The 21,054-nt window shown below is 45.4% G+C and overlaps 1 protein-coding gene across 6 annotated transcripts in view; it reads right to left on the reverse strand.

Annotated features, from left to right (window-relative positions):
- Window positions 1–418: 418 nt before the first annotated feature.
- U2AF1 (U2 small nuclear RNA auxiliary factor 1) overlaps window positions 419–21,054 on the reverse strand; it is a 33,854-nt gene continuing 13,218 nt past the window's right edge. For 3 of the 6 annotated variants that reach the window (XM_069946239.1, XM_069946241.1, XM_069946242.1), the window contains 6 exons: window positions 8,358–8,424; window positions 8,214–8,263; window positions 7,877–7,975; window positions 1,411–1,544; window positions 1,046–1,138; window positions 422–734 (listed from right to left, as the gene is read on the reverse strand). In XM_069946239.1, the coding sequence (XP_069802340.1) occupies window positions 593–734; window positions 1,046–1,138; window positions 1,411–1,544; window positions 7,877–7,975; window positions 8,214–8,263; window positions 8,358–8,424 (585 nt within the window). In that variant the 3' untranslated portion in view covers window positions 422–592. Of the gene's footprint in view, window positions 735–1,045; window positions 1,139–1,410; window positions 1,545–7,876; window positions 7,976–8,213; window positions 8,264–8,357; window positions 8,425–12,048; window positions 12,183–21,054 lie in introns of all 6 variants that reach the window. The other 3 variants (XM_069946238.1, XM_069946237.1, XM_069946240.1) reach the window with 2 other exon arrangements.

A 21,054-nucleotide genomic window follows, 5' to 3' on the forward strand; every position in this document is an offset into this window, starting at 1 on the left:
TCATGAAGGAGGAGGAGGAAGGAGTGGTGAGGAGCGCCAGAGGGCAGCACAAATACCTAGCCACAATTCCTCTTTGACTCTTCATTACAGCAGGAGACCTGAGATTGTGCATAATACACTGCACGGTCAAATTACCAAAAGGCACCATGCTCACAAGGAGACTGCCAGCTACAGCACACTGTTTCCCTTTGAGGTTGGAAGCCACCGGCCCCAGACAGCTATTACTGTGATAAACATTAGTCTTGGTCATGGTGTTTATGGCATTCTCAGCATAGACAGACGTGTTTACAGACTCCATGTAGTCATACATGTTCTATCCGTTCACCCGTGTCTCATCTCCAAGCATCACCAAAGGGAAAGGAAACAAAGCAATGATGCGGTGGCTTCCGGCTGTCACCTCGTATGGAATAGACTGACACCACCGATACTGGATCACTACAAATGTTTATTCAGAAGCCCGGCTCTTAGAAAAAAACCCAAAATACAATGAAATAAATCCCAGCACCCCCCTCCCCAACAGCTGATGAGTGCAGCCCCCTGCCGCGAACTCCAGTCACTGGAAACTCCCACAACATGGAATAAAAACAGAAACTCAGAACCGCCCCGACCTCTCCCGGTCTCTGGACCTCCGTCTATCTCTGTCACGTCCTCCTCCTCCACCACCACCACCACCACCTCGCCCACGGTCTCTAGAACGAGAGCGACGTTCACGGGATCTGGAGCGGGAGCGATGTCTGAAAGGAAAAAACATGGAGTTACTTAGAAGTGACACAGAAGGATGCTATTTTTCCTAGCATGCAGGCCAGACATAGAGGTACATGAGCGGATCCCTAAACACACACACCGCACAATGGAGAACTTTATGAAGAGACGTCCATAAGGTTTAGCCATAAGAGGGATTACTGGAGGCTGCTTTATGACTGGATGAAGGAAAGCAGCAGCATCCGGCCATAGCACATACACAAAAGGATTTAGAAAAGACAACAAATCCCCATATTGACACGCATGAGTATAAGAGGCAAGTCTACAGCAGACGTGATCTTACTTCTTCCTGCGTCGACCATACAGTTCTCTCCGCAGCTCCCGGGAGATAGGCTTTAGATGCATGAAGTTACAGAAGCCCCCACGTGTACACTCCCTGAAACCAGAAAATCACCAAAAATAAGAACCCCAAATGACCCATGCTCTATACAAGACACCTTATAGCAGGTGCTAGCTCAGAGAAAAGACCACACATGACTATACATGGCCACTGGTCTAACCACCAAGTATGGTTACCTGTCCTGAAGCAGTATTGTGCTCCCTGAAGAACGTTGTGCCCACCCTCTCGCCCCTGGCTGATCAACTTTCATCATCTACTCCCTAATTCAAAAGGGATACTAACCGACCCCACACAGGTCAAATACTAACCCCATCTCATACTGTCGACAACAAGCCTCCCGGAAATCAGTGACGGGAGACAGCTCTGCGTGGATGGGCTGACCATTAAACCAACGGTTATTCAGATCCTTCACAGCTTTTTCTGCATCTTCCTCTCGCCTAAACTGAAACAAAAATCAAATTGGTTAAAGTAATAGGATAAACCAAAAGGGAACATTATAAGAAGCAAAGACTCTGAAAGGCAAAAGGTCATGGGCTGTAGATTCAGAGACGCAATGGTCACACAGACATCTGTGCCTCATGGAACAATGGGCAGTGCCAGCAGACTAATGTCTTCTCCTTGTAGCCTCAAGTATAGTTCTAGAGAAGCCGGGGCAAGACGATGTTATGTGTAATTTGTTTTTATTGACACCTAAGTAACAATACAGAAATACATTTGCAACAAAGAATAAAGTAATGGCTCTGCAAAGCAAGGTCAAATTGTACAGAAAAGGAGGTGTCTCATTTTCAAACAGAATAAAGGCATACAGCAAAAGCATTATTGTAACAAATACCGTTGTATATATGATTGCCATAACGTTAAAATAAACGATTAAGGTTTTGCATAAACAAACAAAAGAGTACTAGAAATGTTGCAAACATCTGTGTAAAAGAATCTCCACGAGGAGCATACGACCTCTGTCAGATTTTCCATATAAAAGGGATAGAAAGAGAAAAACCCAAGTGAGGGGGAACAGGGGTTAAATAAGGAGAAGCAATAAAAATAAAACATAATAAGGGGGGAGGGAGGGATGGCAGGGAGTAACCAAAAGAACCAAAGTCAGCAGTCTATCGGGTGAGGGCAAGAAACTCCTCGGAGTCCAAGAAAAGTCTCCATAGAAACCATATCTTTTCAAATTTATCAGATCTGTCCTGTCCTTCAGCTACTATCTCCTCCATCCCCCAAATGTCTCAGAGTTCACTGATCCATTCGGTGATGGACGGGACTGTACGAGACTTCCAGTGACGGGGAATAATCATTCAACCCGCAGTCAGGAAGTGGCGCAACATCCTCTTCTTGATGTTAGCTATCGAGCCAGGAATAAGTGAGAGTAAGGTCAGCTGAGGTGTATTCGTCACGGTGTGTCCAGAATAGGCCCCATAAATTGCGAGAATTTTATCCCAGAATGCTCGGATACCCGGGCATCCCCACCAAATGTGAAGCATGTCACCTATCTCTGAGAGGCAACGCCGACACACGTCAGAGGTTTCGAGAAACATTTGGTGTGGAAGGGCAATAGTACCAGCGAGATATAATCTTGTAAATTTTCTCTTTGGCTTTAGAAGCCATGGATAACCCATGAGAGAGTTTGCACATCTTTTGGACAGACCGTGTATCAAAAGTCACCTGCAAATCAGATTCCCATTTGTCAAAGGAGGCGGCACAGGTGGGATCCAGGACGTCTAGTAATATCTGATAGACTTGTGACAAGCAGTGCAGAATGGCTGAGGAAGAGGTGACTAGAGAATCAAAGTCTGTCAGCTTAGGTGGGCAGGAAACCGAGGAGAACAAGGAATTCACAAATGAAGCTAATTGATCATACTCAAACCAAGACAACATACGATCTCCAGCTTTGGTCTGCAAGACAGAGAGAGATAATTTACAATCAGTCAGGTATTCATGCAAGCGAGGACAAGTCGCCCTATCCCAAAGAAGAAATCATGAAACCTGCCACCCAGGCCAGAAGGAAGGATTCTGAAGAATAGGGGTCATAGGGCCAGGCCTCAAAGAAAAGCCGCGAGTAGACACCCATTTGTCCCAAGCCCGAAGAGTCTGCAAGACTAAAAAAGGGAGGTCAGGAAGAGTCCGTCTGTCCTGAGAAGGTATCCAAGGCAACAAAGAGAGATGCATAGGGGCCAGGGAGAGTTCCAAGTCAACCCATCTTTTCTCACCCGCATGATGAGCCCAGTCCAAGACCCTGCAGAGAACAGCAGCCTCGTGATACAGGCGCATGTCAGGTAGGCCTACTCCTCCAGAGATTTTACGTTTGACCAGAGTGGAATACTTGATACGGGGTCTACTTGTCCCCCACACAAATTTTTGAATTGCTCTACGCAGGCAGTCGGGACAGTGAAAATATACAAGAATTTAGGCAATATGTCCATTTTGATCAGAGCCAATCTGCCAAACCAGGAAATGGGTTTAAGAAAGTACGAGTTTACGTCCTGCAATACTTTGGACAGCAAAGGAGAATAATGCAACAAAAACAAGGATTGAAGCTTTGAGGGGATCTTAACGCCTAGATAGAGGATATATTCCGCCTGCCATTAGAAGGAGAAAGAGGACCGGACAGCACTAAATTCAGTCAGAGGAATAGTAAGATTGAGACCCTCGGTTTTGGCAATGTTGACCTTAAAATTGCTCAGGTCCCCAAACCTGTAAAAGTCCTTGAGTACTGAAGGGAGGGAAATAGCCGGCGTGGATAAATAAAGAAGGAGATCATCTGCATATAGGGCGATCTTGTGGTAGTCCTGGCCAATCCTTGCACGCTGAACAGTTGGGTTCGAATGGAGGGCCACCGCTAAATGTTCCATGACGATTACATATAGGAGGGGAGACAAGGGACAGCCTTGGCGGGTACCATTCTGTATACCAAAAGGTTCTGATAACAGCCCATTTGCCTGTACCTTTGCAGACGGAGAGTGATACAGCGCCATTGTCCTACCTATAAAGGCAGTGCCAACGCCCAGCTGTCTCAGAGCCAAACGCAGGAACCGCCAATGCACTCTGTCGAAAGCCTTTTTGGCGTCCACTGACAAGAGACACAGTGGGGATCCCGTGCGTCCCGGCAAAGACACCAGATTCAGGGTTTTAAGGGTATTGTCCCTTGCCTCCCTCCCAGGTACGAAGCCCACCTGATCTCTGTGAATGACTTTGGGAATATGGACATTCAGACGAGAGGCCAGTATCTTAGCAAAGAGTTTCATGTCACAGTTGATCAGAGATCGGCCGATAATTCTTACAAAATGCCGGGTCTTTCCTGGGCTTGGGCAGGACCACCACATGAACCTGCAGAGATTGTTTTGGGAAGGGGCAGGATGCAGAAATGCTATTAAAGCATTTAGTCATGAAGGGGAGCAGTAGAGTCTTGTAGAAAGCGGCTGTGAAGCCACCTGGGTCAGGACTTTTACCCCCCTTCAACTCAGAGATTGCAACCACAAGTACTGGTTCCGAAAATGGAGCTTCTAAGTCTTCCGACTCCTCGGTAGAGTGTGTTGGAAGGGAAGTCTCTTCCAGGTACTGGTTCATTTTCACCTCCATCTCAAGAGGAGGAGCATCGGCAAAGCAGACTTTGATATTGTACAGAGAGGCAAAATAGTCTTTAAAGAAAGATGTTATGTCTCTTGGGTCGAACACTGCTTCACCCCTATGGTCCTGCAACTTAGCTATGTAGGTGGCATTGGGGCGGGGATGGATGAGTCTAGCCAATGCCCTGCTGCTTTTATTAGCATGTTCATAAAGGAAACCGCGGTAGCGTTCCTGTTGAGAGGAGGACGACTTGTTAAGGACATCTTTAAGTTGCTCTTTAGCCAAAGTCAGTGCTGTCAGGCCCTCTGCGGTCGAATTTTGCTTATGGGTCGATGCCAACGCGTCAATGTCAGAGAGAAGGCGAGCTATTTTGGTTCCACTTTCTTTCTTGAGCCTGTCTCCCTGCTGGATAAGAGTAACCCGAACAACACATTTGAGGGCCTCCCATTGTATAGGGAGGGCCGTGGAGTCAGCGGCGTGTGTGGCCAGGAAGTCTCCTACACATTGTGTAACTGATGTCCTGCAGACGAAATCACGAAGCAGACTCTCATTCAACCTCCAAGTCCACTTCCTGGGTACCAGACCCGGCAGAACCAAGGAAAGAAAGATTGTTGAGTGGTCAGACCACAAAGCAGTGCAGATAGTCACATTGGGGTCAAGAGTCAATGTATACTGGGAAATAACATGACCAGCCTGCCATAGGATTTGTGGACATCGGAATAATGAGTATAGTATAGTATCAGTTGGATGTAATATCCGCCACACATCCACAAGTCTATACAGTCCTAAGGCAGACTGGGCCAGCCCCACCTCAGTACGAGGGACCGAAGATTTGCCGGACGAGGCATCCTTGGAGGGATCCATGGTCATATTGAAGTCCCCCCTAGAAGGACAACCCCTTCAATGAAGGAAGAAGCCACTCGAAGGATGGAGCGAAGGGAGGTACCTTGTCTAGTGTTGGGTGGATACACATTACCTATAGTGTATATGCAGCTCTGAATCTCCAATTTCAGGAAAACATAGCGACCCTGCAGGCAGATAAAAGAGTCCAGGACCTTTTGAGGTAGGGACTTATGAAGGGCAATGGAAGCCCCCTTTGACTTGGCCTCAGGGTTAGTGCTATGAATCCAGACGTTGTAGTGGTTTAGTCTCATGGATGGTACATGACCTGACCGAAAGTGAGTTTCTTGTAGGAGCAATATCACTCTCTGTCTATGCATAGAGTAAAGCCCCTCGCTTTGAGAGATGCCACTTTAACAGCCACTCCCGCCATCCCTCCCAAAGGACCAAGGAAAGAGGGAAGAGAGAAAAAAAAAAGGGGGGGGGGGCACAGGTAGAGACAGAAAAAGAGAGACTTAGTGAAGAGAGAAACTGAAGAGAACTAGGAACAGGGTCTAAACAGGAGGAAGACCCTAAAGCCCACACGGAAGCTACTCTGTGGGGAAGAACCCAACTGGGTTAGTAAACACGATAAGCGTTATATCTATTGGAGACAGACTGACTAGGAAAGACTCCAGAGAGTCCAGGCGGGACACCAAAGTATTCAAGAGAAAATGTAAGAGAACAAACCACATAAGTATATGATTAACACCCCCCCCATGGCCAACAAAGCCAAGAGGAACCCCCAACAGCCTAAAGATAGGAACCACCTGTAGCCAAAAGTGTAAATAAAATGTGACTAAACAATACACAAGCTTATTATATATGGTGAGACGAAACCAGTACAGTAAGAGCAGTCTAATCTAAGCATCATCTAGATGGCAATAGGCATATGCGATCCATGAAGAAAGGCCAGTAGGCAGGTGATAGCAGGAGGCAGCGCAACAAAAGAAAAGAAGAAAAACTACGAATCAAAGCACAGAACAAGCCTCCATTCAGTCAGATGAACCTGGTCCAGAGACATTCAGTCACCCATCGCAGAGGCAGCAGGAAAGCATCCAGACGTAGGGCCTCCCATAGCAGCTAGAGTTGGATCCCAGTCCGGAAGGGACATGTCAGGCAGCTGCAGGGCTGTGAGGAAACCAGGAAGGTCGTCTGGAGTGCGAAGCTTGCATCGTCTGCCATTTCAACGGACCACAATTTGAAAAGGGAACCCCCAGGTGTAGGGAATTTCTTGCTCTCTAAGGACTTCCAGGAGGGGTCTGAGCACCTGACATTGTGTTAAGGTCACTCTGGATAGATCCTGCAAGAAGATCAGATGCGCTCCATCGAACTCAACATTCCATGTTTTTGGTCGCTTTCATTATGTCCTCCTTAATATGATAATGATGAAGACTACATATAACCTCTCTTGGGCGGTCAGGATCTAAGGAGACAGGGCCCAATGTCTGGTGTGCACAGTCTATTTCAAAGTCCTCATCAGGGGAATGTTTAAGGAAGGAAGCAAAGAGATATTGAAGGATAGGGATCAAATCAGCAGCCTTAGTGGCCTCAGGCAGGCCCCTCATCCTTATATTGTTCCGCCTGCTGCGGGTTTCGGTGTCGTCCTGAGCATGATATAGATAACGTATCTGACGTTCCTGTACAGCAATTGTAGCCTGCACATCCTCCACTGTGGTAGCCAATGATTGTCGATCAGCAGCAATATCCACAATTTTAGCATCCAAGGTCTGGACCTCAGCTTTGAGGGAGCTCAATTTATACGTTGTCTCCAGCCTCCACAAATTTCTCCATATCAGACTTAGTGGGAAGCATTTTCATGTACTCCCTCCAGTCCCATTCACTAGCAACAGCACAGGAAGAGGCAGTGGGTGAAGCAGAGCCGGCTGATGCACAGCTGCCCCCCCCTGCTGGGAGAAAATGACAATGCAGTTGGGGACAGGGGAGATGCTGAGGTGGTCTGGGACATGAAAGTCTGTGGGAATACGCTGGTGGCATTAGAGGCAGATGTGGTAAGTTGTGCCCCAGCTATGCTGCCTTGTTTGGCCATATTTCTGCAGTAGGCAGGAGTGGGGATGCCATATAGGACGATTGCGGGCCGGAGGCCCCCGGAGAGCAGCTGTGAAGCAGGAGGCCCCCGGAGAGCAGCTGTGAAGCCGGAGGCCCCCGGAGCGCAGCTGTGAAGCCGGAGGCCCCCGGAGCGCAGCTGTGAAGCCGGAGGCCCCCGGAGCGCAGCTGTGAAGCCGGAGGCCCCCGGAGCGCAGCTGTGAAGCCGGAGGCCCCCGGAGCGCAGCTGTGAAGCCGGAGGCCCGGGAGCACACAACTCACCTTGACATACACGTTCCCCACTAAATGGTCTCCCAGGTTATCACACACATTCATTTCTTCCACTTCTCCGTACTTTTCCTCCATCTCTGTGAAGACTTCCTGCAGGAACATCACAAGAAAAGAAAAGGCTAATGGAAACTGGCAACCCCAAGCGCACACACAGACACACACACTCCAGAGTCTCGGGTCAGGTTGACAGCGACTACACCACAGAACAAGCAATGACACCTCTACAAACACAGATGCCAGTCACTGGCAGGTAGTGCCAAGCCCATCCCATAGCTACAACTACCCATCAGGCTGTTCTGTGCATACACCGACAGCTGCCGCCTCTTACCTCAAAGAACTCGTCATAATGTTCCTGCATTTCTACGTCACTGACCGCACCTGAGAAGGAAGAGAATGCTAAGCTTAGGGAGCCATGACACCACAACCGCCAAGAGAACTACGGAGGGGGGGGGGGGGGGGGGGGTACACTTACAGCGCAAACCGTCTGCCGACTGCGAGGAATTCTGCGGATTTCGATAAATATTGAGTAAAGCAATTGTCTGGAATAGAAGAAAAGACACAGAAAATGATTTCTCTCTCCTAGATTAGCAGCTCAAGGTTTCCAGATGTGAAATGAAGGAATTCTTTATCTAGCATCATATCGGCAGTTCTGAGTTGGCAAAGACTTCAGACAAGAAGGATTTAGGGGCAGTGATTTCTGACCCCTCACAATGAGTGTGTATACACAGCCCAGTATAATATTATAATAAATATATATATATATATATATATATATATATATATATATATATATATACACACACACACACATACATACATACACACACACAAAATACACCCCTAGCATACCATATATTATATATTTTATATATCTATATATATATATATATAAAACACACACACCAGCATACAATTATACATACATACATATATATATAATATATATATTATATATATATATATATATATATATATATATATACACACAGCCCAGCATACCATTATATTTACAGAGAAAGAGATAGATAAAATGGTATGATATGTATATGTATATGTGTGTATATATACACACACATACTAGAAAATGTACCCGGCGCTGCCCGGGTATAAAGTGCATTAATTAGATTTATTCTAAGGTGCCCAGGAGGCCAATCTATGTCCTTGTTTTTTTTGTTTAAGGGGAAATCACTGGTAGCCCTATATGCCCCTATATACCCGACAGTTCTGCACTGTTTATGTAAATTGTAGCTTATGCACATTAGAAATAAACTAAAAACTTTAAACATCCGTCCTGTATACCTGTAGTGTATAGTTGGGGGGTGGGGCTGTATACCTGTAGTGTGTAGTTTGGGGGGGGGGGGGGGGCTGTATACTTGTAGTGTATAGTTGAGGGAGGTCCTGTATACCAGTAGTGTATAATTGGGGGGGGGGGGGCTGTATACCTGTACTGTATAGTTTGATAAGTACTGTATACCTGCAGTGTATAGCTGGTAGAGGTCCTGTATACCTGTACTGTATAGTTGGGGGTCCTGTATACCTGTAATATATAGTTGGTGAAGGTGCTGTATACCTGTAATGTATAGTTGGTGGAGGTCTTCTATACCTGTAGTTTATAGTTTGAGGGTCCTGGATACCTGTAGTGTATAGTTGGTGGAGGTCTTGTATACCTGTAGTATATAGTTCAGGGGTCCTGTATACCTGTAGTGTATAGTTTGGGGGTCCTGTGTACGTGTAGTTTGTAATTGGTAGAGGTCTTGTATACCTGTAGTGTTAAGTTTGGGAGTTCTGTATACCTGTAGTATATAGTTGGTGGAGGTCCTGTATACCTGTAGTATATAGTTTGTGGAGGTCCTGTATACCTGTAGTGTATAGTTTTGAGGTCTTGTATACCTGAAGTGTAAAGTTTGGAGGTCCTGTATACTTGTAGTATATAGTTGGTGGAGGTCCTGTATACCTGTACTGTATAGTTTGAGGGTCCTGTATACCTGTAGTATATAGTCAGTGGAGGTCCTGTATACCTGTAGTAGAGAGTTGGTGGAGGTCCTGTATACCTGTAGTGTATAATTTGGGGTCCTGTATACCTGTATTATATTGTTGGTGGAGGTCCTGTATACCTGTAGTGTATAGTTTGGGGTCCTGTATACCTGTAGTATATACACATGCAGAAACATAGGGATCTTGACGGCACTACAAGTCACATCCAGCGCTCGGGCTATTCCTAGCAACCGGACTCCGCACACAAAGTAATGGAGGTGCAAACTCAAAATATATGTAGAGAATATCAGTCAAGTACAATAGAGAAAGAAAAAAATAGAGTTGCACTCACCAGTTAAAAGCTCTTTGTCTTTATTTCATCTTTATAAAAGCATATCGATGCAGGACGTGGTGCAGGCAAGTGAATGCAGGAGTGTTGGTGACAGGCTGTTTCACGCCCTCTATGAGTGCAACTCTATTTTTCTTTCTCTATACATACTTGTAGTATATAGTTGGTGGAGGTCCCGTGCACCTGTAGTGTATAGTTTTGGGGTCTTGTATACCTGTAGTGTCCTGTATACCTGCCTTCCACCTCCTGTTCAGACTTGCCAGAAAATCTAGTGTCTTTTCGAAGGGGGGTATGGTATTGGTCAGGTCTGGTATAGCGGTGTTATCCAGTCAAAGTATGGTGGTATTGGTCAGGTCTGGTATAGCGGTGTTATCCAGTCACAGTATGGTTGTATTTTTCAGGTCTGGTATGGCAGTGTTATCCAGTCACAGTGTGGCGGTATTGGTCAGGTCTGGTATGGCAGTGTTATCCAGTCACAGTGTGGCGGTATAGGTCAGGTCTGGCAGTGTTATCCAGTCACAGTGTGTCGGTATTGGTCACGTCTGGTATGGCGGTGTGATCCAGTCACAGTATGGTGGTATTGGTCAGGTCTGGTGTGTTGGTGTTATGCAGTCACAGTGTGTCGGTATTGGTCACGTCTGGTATGGTGGTGTGATCCAGTCACAGTATGGTAGTATTAGTCAGGTCTGGTATAGCGTTGTCATCCAGTCACAGTATGGTGGTATTGGTCAGGTCAGGTCTGGTATGGCAGTGTTATCCAGTGACAGTGTGGCGGTATTGGTCAGGTCTGGCAGTGTTATCCAGTCACAGTGTGGCGGTATTGGCCAGGTCTGGTACAGCGGTGTTATCCAGTCACAGTATGGCGGTATTGGTCAGGTCTGGTATGGCAGTGTTATCCAGTCACAGTAAGGCGGTATTGGTCAGGTCAGGTCTGGCGGTGTTATCCAGTCACAGTATGGTGGTATTGGTCAGGTCTGGTATGGCGGTGTTATCCAGTCACAGTGTGGCAATATTGGTCAGGTCTGGTGTGGCGGTATTGGTCAGGTCTGGTGGTTTTAAATGTGATGTCTGGGGCTATTACTTACCAATCATGATCCTAATTAGTGAGTTAAGATGGGGCGTCCTCAGGTTTAGTGCTTAGGACAGGAGATGGAGTAGGGGGTCCTGTATATACATGTACTGTATAGATGGAGTAGGGGGTCCTGTATACCTGTTCTGTATAGATGGAGTAGGGGGTCCTGTATACATGTACTGTATAGATGGAGTAGGGGGTCCTGTATACAGTACTGTATAGATGGAGTAGGGGGTCCTGTATATACATGTATGTATAGATGGAGTAGGGGGTCCTGTATATACATGTACTGTATAGATGGAGTAGGGGGCCCTGTATATACATGTACTGTATAGATGGAGTAGGGGGTCCTGTATATACATGTACTGTATAGATGGAGTAGGGGGTCCTGTATACTGTACTGTATAGTTGGAGTAGGGGTCTACAGTTATTACTGTGGATGTTGTGAGGCAGCTTCCTAGCAACCATTGCTCCCTGTGAAAATGAAAGCAGTAATCCTATTGGTTGCTAAGGCTCCAACTGCCGTGTCTGCTGCAGCTAATTATATCACCTGTGTGTGCAGTGAGGAGATTTTCCCATTCATCTCTATGGGGCGCCTCTCTTTCCCCTCCCCCTCCCCTCCTGTACATCTGGCGGGGACGGGACCTTCGCTCTAACCTTCCCGGGCACCCAATGTATCTGTGGGCCAAATTTGGGGTCAAACGGTTCAGGCGTTTGGAAGTCTATATGGAAGTCTATACCCCGAAACAGCTGTCTGTGGATGGATACCTTGCTGAGGTGGTTTCCTTGACTGGAGAACGCCTCTGGCTTGGTTGTTCCTTCCCGGAGGGAAGGTCTGGCTAGTTCACTGACGTCGAGACATGTGATGGTGTCTCTGCAGTGTTCTTTTGCATATTGGAAGTCTATATGGGACAGAAGGACTGACAGACAGACTTTTATGATATATATAGAGACACACACACACATATATATATATATATATATATATATATATATATATATATATATATATATGTAAAATAATGCACTTGGGGAGGAGGAATCCAGGTATCACATCGGCAGTACTGTGTTGGAAAAGACTTCAGAAGAGAAGGATTTAGGGGTAGTGATATCAGACAGCCTTAAAATGAGTCACCAGGGCAACCAGGCAGTAGGGAGAGCAAATCGTATGCTGGGGTGTATATATATATAATCGTATGCTGGGGTGTATAGCTAGAGGTATAACCAGTAGGAAGAGGGAGATTGTGATCCCGCTGTATAGAGCTCTGGTGAGGCCACATCTGGATACTGTGTCCAGTTCTGGAGACCTCATCTAAAAAAGGACATTGATAAAGTAGAACGGGTCCAAAGACGGGCTACAAAAATGGTGGAGGGTGTGAGGCATAAACCATATCAGGAAAGACTTAAAGATTTGTATCTGTATAGTCTGGGGGAAGAAGGGAAAGGGAGGACATGATGGAAACCTTTATATATGTTACAGGAGGAAGAAGGGAAAGGGAGGACATGATGGAAACCTTTATATATGTTACAGGAGGAAGAAGGGAAAGGGGGGACATGATGGAAACCTTTATATATGTACAGGAGGAAGAAGGGAAAGGGAGGACATGATGGAAACCTTTATATATGTTACAGGGGGAAGAAGGGAAAGGGGGACATGATGGAAACCTTTATATATGTTACAGGAGGAAGAAGGGAAAGGGGGACATGATGGAAACCTTTATATATGTTACAGGAGGGAAGAAGGGAAAGGGGGGACATGATGGAAACCTTTAGAAATGTTACAGGAGGAAGAAGGGAAAGGGGGGGGACATGATGGAAACCTTTATAAATGTTACAGGGAGGAAGAAGGGAAAGGGAGGACATGATGGAAACCTTTATAGTATGTTACAGGAGGAAGAAGGGAAAGGGGGGGGACATGATGGAAACCTTTATATATGTTACAGGGGGAAGAAGGGAAAGGGGGACATGATGGAAACCTTTATAATGTTACAGGGAGGAAGAAGGGAAAGGGGGACATGATGGAAACCTTTAGTAATGTTAAAGGGAGGAAGAAGGGAAAGGGAGGACATGATGGAAACCTTTATAAATGTTACAGGGGGAAGAAGGGAAAGGGGGACATGATGGAAACCTTTAAGTATGTTACAGGAGGAAGAAGGGAAAGGGGGGGGGACATGATGGAAACCTTTAAGTATGTTACAGGAGGAAGAAGGGAAAGGGGGGACATGATGGAAACCTTATAATATGTTACAGGGGAAGAAGGGAAAGGGGGGGGACATGATGGAAACCTTTATATATGTTACAGGAGGAAGAAGGGAAAGGAGGACATGATGGAAACCTTTATATATGTTACAGGAGGAAGAAGGGAAAGGGGGACATGATGGAAACCTTTATAATATGTTACAGGAGGGAGGAAGGGAAAGGGAGGACATGATGGAAACCTTTATATATGTTACAGGGGGAAGAAGGGAAAGGGGGGACATGATGGAAACCTTTATAGTATGTTACAGGAGGAAGAAGGAAAGGGAGGACATGATGGAAACCTTTAAGTATGTTACAGGGGAAGAAGGGAAAGGGGGGACATGATGGAAACCTTTATATATGTTACAGGAGGAAGAAGGGAAAGGGAGGACATGATGGAAACCTTTATATATGTTACAGGAGAAAGAAGGGAAAGGGAGGACATGATGGAAACCTTTAAGTATGTTACAGGAGGAAGAAGGGAAAGGGGGGACATGATGGAAACCTTTATATATGTTACAGGAGGAAGAAGGGAAAGGGAGGACATGATGGAAACCTTTATATATGTTACAGGAGAAAGAAGGGAAAGGGAGGACATGATGGAAACCTTTAAGTATGTTACAGGAGGAAGAAGGGAAAGGAGAGACATGATGGAAACCTTTATATATGTTACAGGAGGAAGAAGGGAAAGGGGGACATGATGGAAACCTTTAAGTATGTTAAAGGGCAGTGCGGCGCTCAGAAATTATTCACAGAATAACACACATTACAAGGTTATACAGCTCTGTAATGTACGTTATGTCTGTGAATCGCCCCGTTCCCCGTGTCCCACCACCCCCGCCCCCGCCCGTGTACCCGGAAGTGTGGTGCATTATACATTACCTGATCCGTGTAGAGGGCCGTCCGCCATCTTGTGCCAAACGTCATCTTCGGACGGACGGCCGAGTCGCTGACGCCCGTCCCCCCTCCGCCGCTTCACAACTGTGCTTAGCCGCGATTGGCTGAGCACAGTTATGCTCAGCCAATCGCGGCTGAGCATCGGATGACGCTGCAGAGGGCAGCCGGCATTTGGGACAGTCGGAGCTGTTCGCCGTCCGCCCGAAAAAGAACTCACTCGCTGAAGATCGGAGAAGGGTGTTGGCACGTGAGTATAGCGCACCACACTTCCGGGTACACGGGTGGGGGTGGTGGGACACGGGGAAGGGGGCCATTCACAGACATAACATACATTACAAAGTTTTATAACTTCGTAATGTGTGTTAGTCTGTGAATAATTCTTTACAGCCGAACTACCCCTTTAAGGGACTAAATAAGGTTCAGGAGGGAAGTGTATTTAGTAAAAAACTGAGCTCAAGAACAAGAGGAGACAGTGAGAGGTTAGTTGGGGGAAAGATCAGAAGCAATGTAAGAAAATATTATTTTACTGAAAGAGTAGTAGATACCTGGAACTAACTTCCAGCAGAGGTGGTTTTGGTAAATCTACAATAACAGAATTTAAACACGCCTGGGATAGACATACATCTATCCTAAGATAATAAAGAAAATACTAAAAGGGCGACTAGATGGACCCAGTGGTCTTCTTCTGCCGACTATCTTCTATGTGTGTGTGTGTGTGTATATATATATATATATATATATATATATATATATATATATATATATATATATATATAGCAAGGTAGAAAACCGCAGCACTCCGGATAAATTCAAAAAAAGGTTGTGTTTATTTTCACCCACAAACTTGCGACGTTTCGCTCTCGCTGAGAGCTTTATCAAGCAGTGTGCGAAACGTCGCAAGTTTGTGGGTGAAAATAAACACAACCTTTTTTTGAATTTATCCGGAGTGCTGCGGTTTTCTACCTTGCTATACGTCTGACACGACTGGTCTTTCGTGCCTACCGCTTGGCACCAACCTATACTTAATTTGTGGAGTGCTGCAGGATTTTTTGCTTTATTTATATATACATATATATATATATATATATATTTATATATAAAAATATATATAAAGGTATGCTGGGCTGTGTGTGTGTGTGTGTGTGTGTATATATATATAAAATTAAAGGTATGCTGGGCTGTGCATATATGTATACATATATAATGGTATGCTGTGCTATATATAAATTATAAATATATAATGGTATGCTGGGCTGTGTGCATATATACATATATAATGGTATGCTGGGCTGTGTGTATAAATACATATATGTATACATATACAATGGTATGCTGTGCTATATATAAAATATAAATAAATAATGGTATGCTGGGCTGTGTGTGTGTGTGTGTGTGTGTGTATATATATATATATGTATATATAAATAATGGTATGCTGGGCTGTGTGTGTGTGTGTGTGTATATATATATATATATCTATATATATATATATATATATATATAAATAATGGTATGCTGGGCTGTGTGTATAAATACATATATGTATACATATACAATGGTATGCTGTGCTATATATAAAATATAAATAAATAATGGTATGCTGGGCTGTGTGTGTGTGTGTGTGTATATATATATATATATATATATATATATTATATATATATATATATATATATATATATATATATATATATATATAAATAATGGTATGCTGGGCTGTGTGTATAAATACATATATGTATACATATACAATGGTATGCTGTGCTATATATAAAATATAAATAAATAATGGTATGCTGGGCTGTGTGTGTGTAATATATATACTATATATATATATATATATATATATTATATATATATATATATAAATAATGGTATGCTGGGCTGTGTGTGTGTATGTATATATAAATAATGGTATGCTGGGCTGTGTGTATATATACATATATGTATACATATATAATGGTATGCTGTGCTATATATAAAATATAAATAAATAATGGTATGCTGGGCTGTGTAATATATATATATGTCACGATACCAGAATTTTGAGTTCAATACCAATACCAGCTTTCTTATTTCGATACTCGATACTAATTCGATACTGAATAAAGTTTGAAAAAAAATATGTAAAAATACAAATATAATATTTTTTTGAAAAAAGGGAACAGGGATTATTAGAACCTTTATAATGATTTTTTTTTTAAATTTAAACTTTATTTTTAAACACTTTTTAATTCCCCTCCACTACGCAGCATACCTTCCTGTGCACAACAACTCCCAGTATACCTTCTTATGGACTACAACTCCCAGCATACCTTCTTGTGGCGATTTGTAGTGCACAAGCGGGTATGCTGGGAGTTGTGGTGCATAAGAAGGTATGCTGGGAGTTGTAGTACACAAGGAGGTATGCTGGGATGTTGTGTCGGGAGGCTGCTGCTGCACAACTGCAACTTTCAGCATACCTCCTTGTGCACTACAACCCTCAGCATACCTCCTTGTGTACAACTCCCCACAAGAAGGTGTGCTGGGAGTTGTAGTGCACAAGAAGGTATGCTGGGAGTTGTAGTGCACAAGAAGGTATGCTGGGAGTTGTAGTGCACAAGAAGGTATGCTGGGAGTTGTAGTGCACAAGGAGGTATGTTGAGGGTTGTAATGCACAAGGAGGTATGCTGGGAGTGGCAGTTGTACAGCAGCAACCTCCTGAACTTCCAGCAGCACAACTTCTTGTGCACTACAACCCCCAGCATACCTCATTGTGCACAAAGAGATATGCTGGGGGTTGTAGTGCACAAGCAGGTGTGCTTCTGGGAGTTGTAGTGCATTAGCAGCCTCCTGACACAACAACTCCCAGCAGCATACCTCCTTGTGCACAACAACTCCCAGCATACCTGCTTGTGCACTGCAACTCCCCACAAGAAGGTATGCTGGGAGTTGTAGTGGACAGAGGTATGCTGGGAGTTGTTGTGTCAGGAGGCTGCTAATGCACTACAACTCCCAGCAGCATACCTCCTTGTGCACTACAACCCCCAGCATACCTCTTTGTGCCCAAGGAGGTATGCTGGGAGTTGTAGTGTACAAGAAGGTGTGTTTCTGGAAGTTGTAGTGTATTAGCAGCCTCCTGACACAACAACTCCCAGCATACCTCCTTGTGTTAAACAACTCCCCACAAGAAGGTATGCTGGGAGTTGCTGTGCCACTGTACCGGACGGCCCAAAGGAAAGGGGGGGGGGGGGGCGCAGTATTGTGGACACTGGAGGGTGTGACACTGCGAGGGACCGCAACAGCGGGAACTGGCGTGTACGGGGGACTCGGCTGCAGCATCGGGTCCTGAGTGTGGGGGGGGAATAGTGAAATGACTGCCGCCCTCCAGCAATCATTAGCAGTGGCGGCCGCTCCATATGCAGAAGACTCCTGCTGCATATGGAGCGGCTCAGGAGGGGTTAAATGCCGCCATCAGGTGTGACAGCGGCATCTACCCTGTAAAATAGCCGACACAAGCGATCGCTATGTGCCGGCTATTTAAATTTGTCGCCGCCGGGAGCGGAGTACGAGCGGGCCGAGGAAGTGACAGGTGGGGGCAGGGAACGGCACACAGAGAACATGGCCGGCGCTCAGATAGCCGCCGGCCGTGTTCTCTGTGCTATACCTTATGTTAAGCTGCGTTATTAGGCAGTTTAACATAAAGTATCGATACCAGAAAATCCTGGTACCGAACGGTTTTTCTGCCCGAAATATCAAGAGTAGTATCGATATTTCGGTGCATCGTGCATCACTAATATATACACACACACACACACACACACACAGTGGTACCTTGGTTTAAGAGTAACTTGGATTGAGAGCGTTTTGCAAGAAGAGATCACAGTTTTTCAAAATAGTGACTTGCTGTAAAAGCATTGCTTTGGTGTAAGAGCTCCCTGTACTGGGTGGGAGAGGGGGAGGGGCAGGGTCTGCATAGCGGGTCTACAGCCCTGTACTCTGACCCAGGAAGTCTCCCTCACCTTCTATATCATAGCAGATCCACTTCCTTCCTACTTCCTGCTCCCTGCAGTCTGTCAGCCTTGCTATAATGTGCCTGCACTTACACTCAGCTATACACACTGCTGCTATAATGTGCCTGCACTTACACTCAGCTATACACACTGCTGCTATAATGTGCCTTCACTTACACTCAGCTATAGACACTGCTGCTATAATGTGCCTTCACTTACACTCAGCTATACACACTGCTGCTATAATGTGCCTTCACTTACACTCAGCTATACACACTGCTGCTATAATGTGCCTTCATTTACACTCAGCTATACACACTGCTGCTATAATGTGCCTTCACTTACACTCAGCTATACACACTGCTGCTATAATGTGCCTTCACTTACACTCAGCTATACACACTGCTGCTATAATGTGCCTTCACTTACACTCAGCTATACACACTGCTGCTATAATGTGCCTTCACTTACACTCAGCTATACACACTGCTGCTATAATGTGCCTTCACTTACACTTAGCTATACACACTGCTGCTATAATGTGCCTTCACTTACACTCAGCTATACACACTGCTGCTATAATGTGCCTTCACTTACACTCAGCTATACACACTGCTGCTATAATGTGCCTTCACTTACACTCAGCTATACACACTGCTGCTATAATGTGCCTTCACTTACACTCAGCTATACACACTGCTGCTATAATGTGCCTTCACTTACACTCAGCTATACACACTGCTGCTATAATGTGCCTTCACTTACACTCAACCATTTACACTGCTGTATAGAAAAGTTTCTGTCACTGACCTCCTGCACAGCTCTGATTCTCACTTCCTGATTGGTCCATGCTGAACACACACCCCTTCCCCATTGCTGTCATGTGACCACACAGCCCTGCTTCTCTATTCTAGCCTGTTGTACTACACTCCTGCATTATGGGGATCTGCAGCTGCATCCTGTATCTACAAACAGTTTTTTTCAGGTTTATGCAGTTACTATACATTATACTCCACATTCCAGGAGAACGAACCAGTCTAGTTCAATCACGACTATGACTGAGCTCAGCAGTGACACCCATGGTAGCTAGAGGTACTGACATGTTGAATGTACAAGGGAGCTGATCTGTGAACTACATGCTAGGGAAACAAACCAGGAGAGTCAATCAGGTGTATGACTGAGCTCAGCAGTGACACTGGAGGTAGTCAGAGGTACTGACTCATGGTAAAGAAAGCTGAAAAGCAGTAAAGCTGTAATATAATATATCTAACATATTTAAAGGGGTATTGCACTAAAGAGTAAAAAATAAAATGGCCTATATCCAAGATGGTGCCGGCCAGGAAACTACATTTCCCAGCATTCACTGTAGCTCAGAGCCTACTGCCAAGTATCTGCCCATCGTTGGCTCAATCTGCCTCTGTTTTACACTGTAAATTAAATCTCTCTCTGTTCTCCACAGCCCTTCTGGTGGTATGGCGGCATGGGGGCATGTGAGATTCTGAGGGAGGGGGGGGGGGCCTTGGGTCAAGTTAAGCAGACTCCATTGTAGTGAAGTGTAACAGGAATTATTCAGCTCTATACAGTAAGCTCTAACAGAAAGAGACACGAGTGGTGACAATGATGAGTCTCTAGCCCCCACACCACAGGGGGGACACCTGACAGGTACCTGGGCTTCACTGTTCCATCCTGTAATCCCACTGCGCTGAATTCTCTCTCCTTGTGGTCAATCCAGCTCCTGTCCTGTGATCTCTGGCTGCTATTTCCACACAATTCTGTCCTTCTGTGTCACGGTTTCTACCTCACACAGGACATTGCTTCCTGTTACCTCACACAACACTGACTGGACTCTCTTCCTGATTACGGATAACTCCCTCACTGCTTGACAACTAGCAATCATGTGTGCTGCCACTGTGCTGCCACACAGAGTGGATTATTAACCCTTAACAGTGACAGACAAGCTTACCCTGGGCCACATGTCTATCTACATGGATCAGAGAGAGAGAGAGAGAGAGAGAGAGAGAGAGAGGCTCTGGAGGCTGCCACTGTTCTGTTGTTTCCCCACCCCTTGGCCAGATGCTTACTAATTGGTGTGATGTCAGTGGTGGGCGGGGTTAGAGATTAGGTGTTACAGCTTATCTGGCAACAGAAGAGACCAAGTTCATGTGACTTTGGTTTTAGAAGGGAGCACAGAGGAGCCGCGACCATGTGGAGCAGAAGTGAGGATTTTCTGCAGTCAGGCTATGCTGCAGTCAAACGGTCCAATTTATGTTCTAGAAACCTATTTTACACAAGCTTAGATTATGGGAGGGGATTTAACAGGGTTAAATTTTATTAAGTGGAGTACCCCTTTATCTGTACACTATATAAGGTACCTGCCTATCGCAGGGATCATGTACGGAATACTGTGTGAGCGGGCCGGGCCTATCGCAGGGATCATGTACTGAATACTATGTGAGCGGGCATAGCCTATCCCAGGGATCATGTACTGAATACTATGTGAGCGGGCCGGGCCTATCGCAGGGATCATGTACTGAATACTATGTGAGCGGGCCGAGCCTATCCCAGGAATCATGTACTGAATACTATGTGAGCGGGCCAGGCCTATCGCAGGGATCATGTACTGAATACTATGTGAGCGGGCCGGGCC

The sequence above is a fragment of the Dendropsophus ebraccatus genome, chromosome 11 (genome assembly GCF_027789765.1).
Source record: "Dendropsophus ebraccatus isolate aDenEbr1 chromosome 11, aDenEbr1.pat, whole genome shotgun sequence".
In the NCBI taxonomy this organism is placed as follows: Eukaryota; Metazoa; Chordata; class Amphibia; order Anura; family Hylidae; genus Dendropsophus; species Dendropsophus ebraccatus.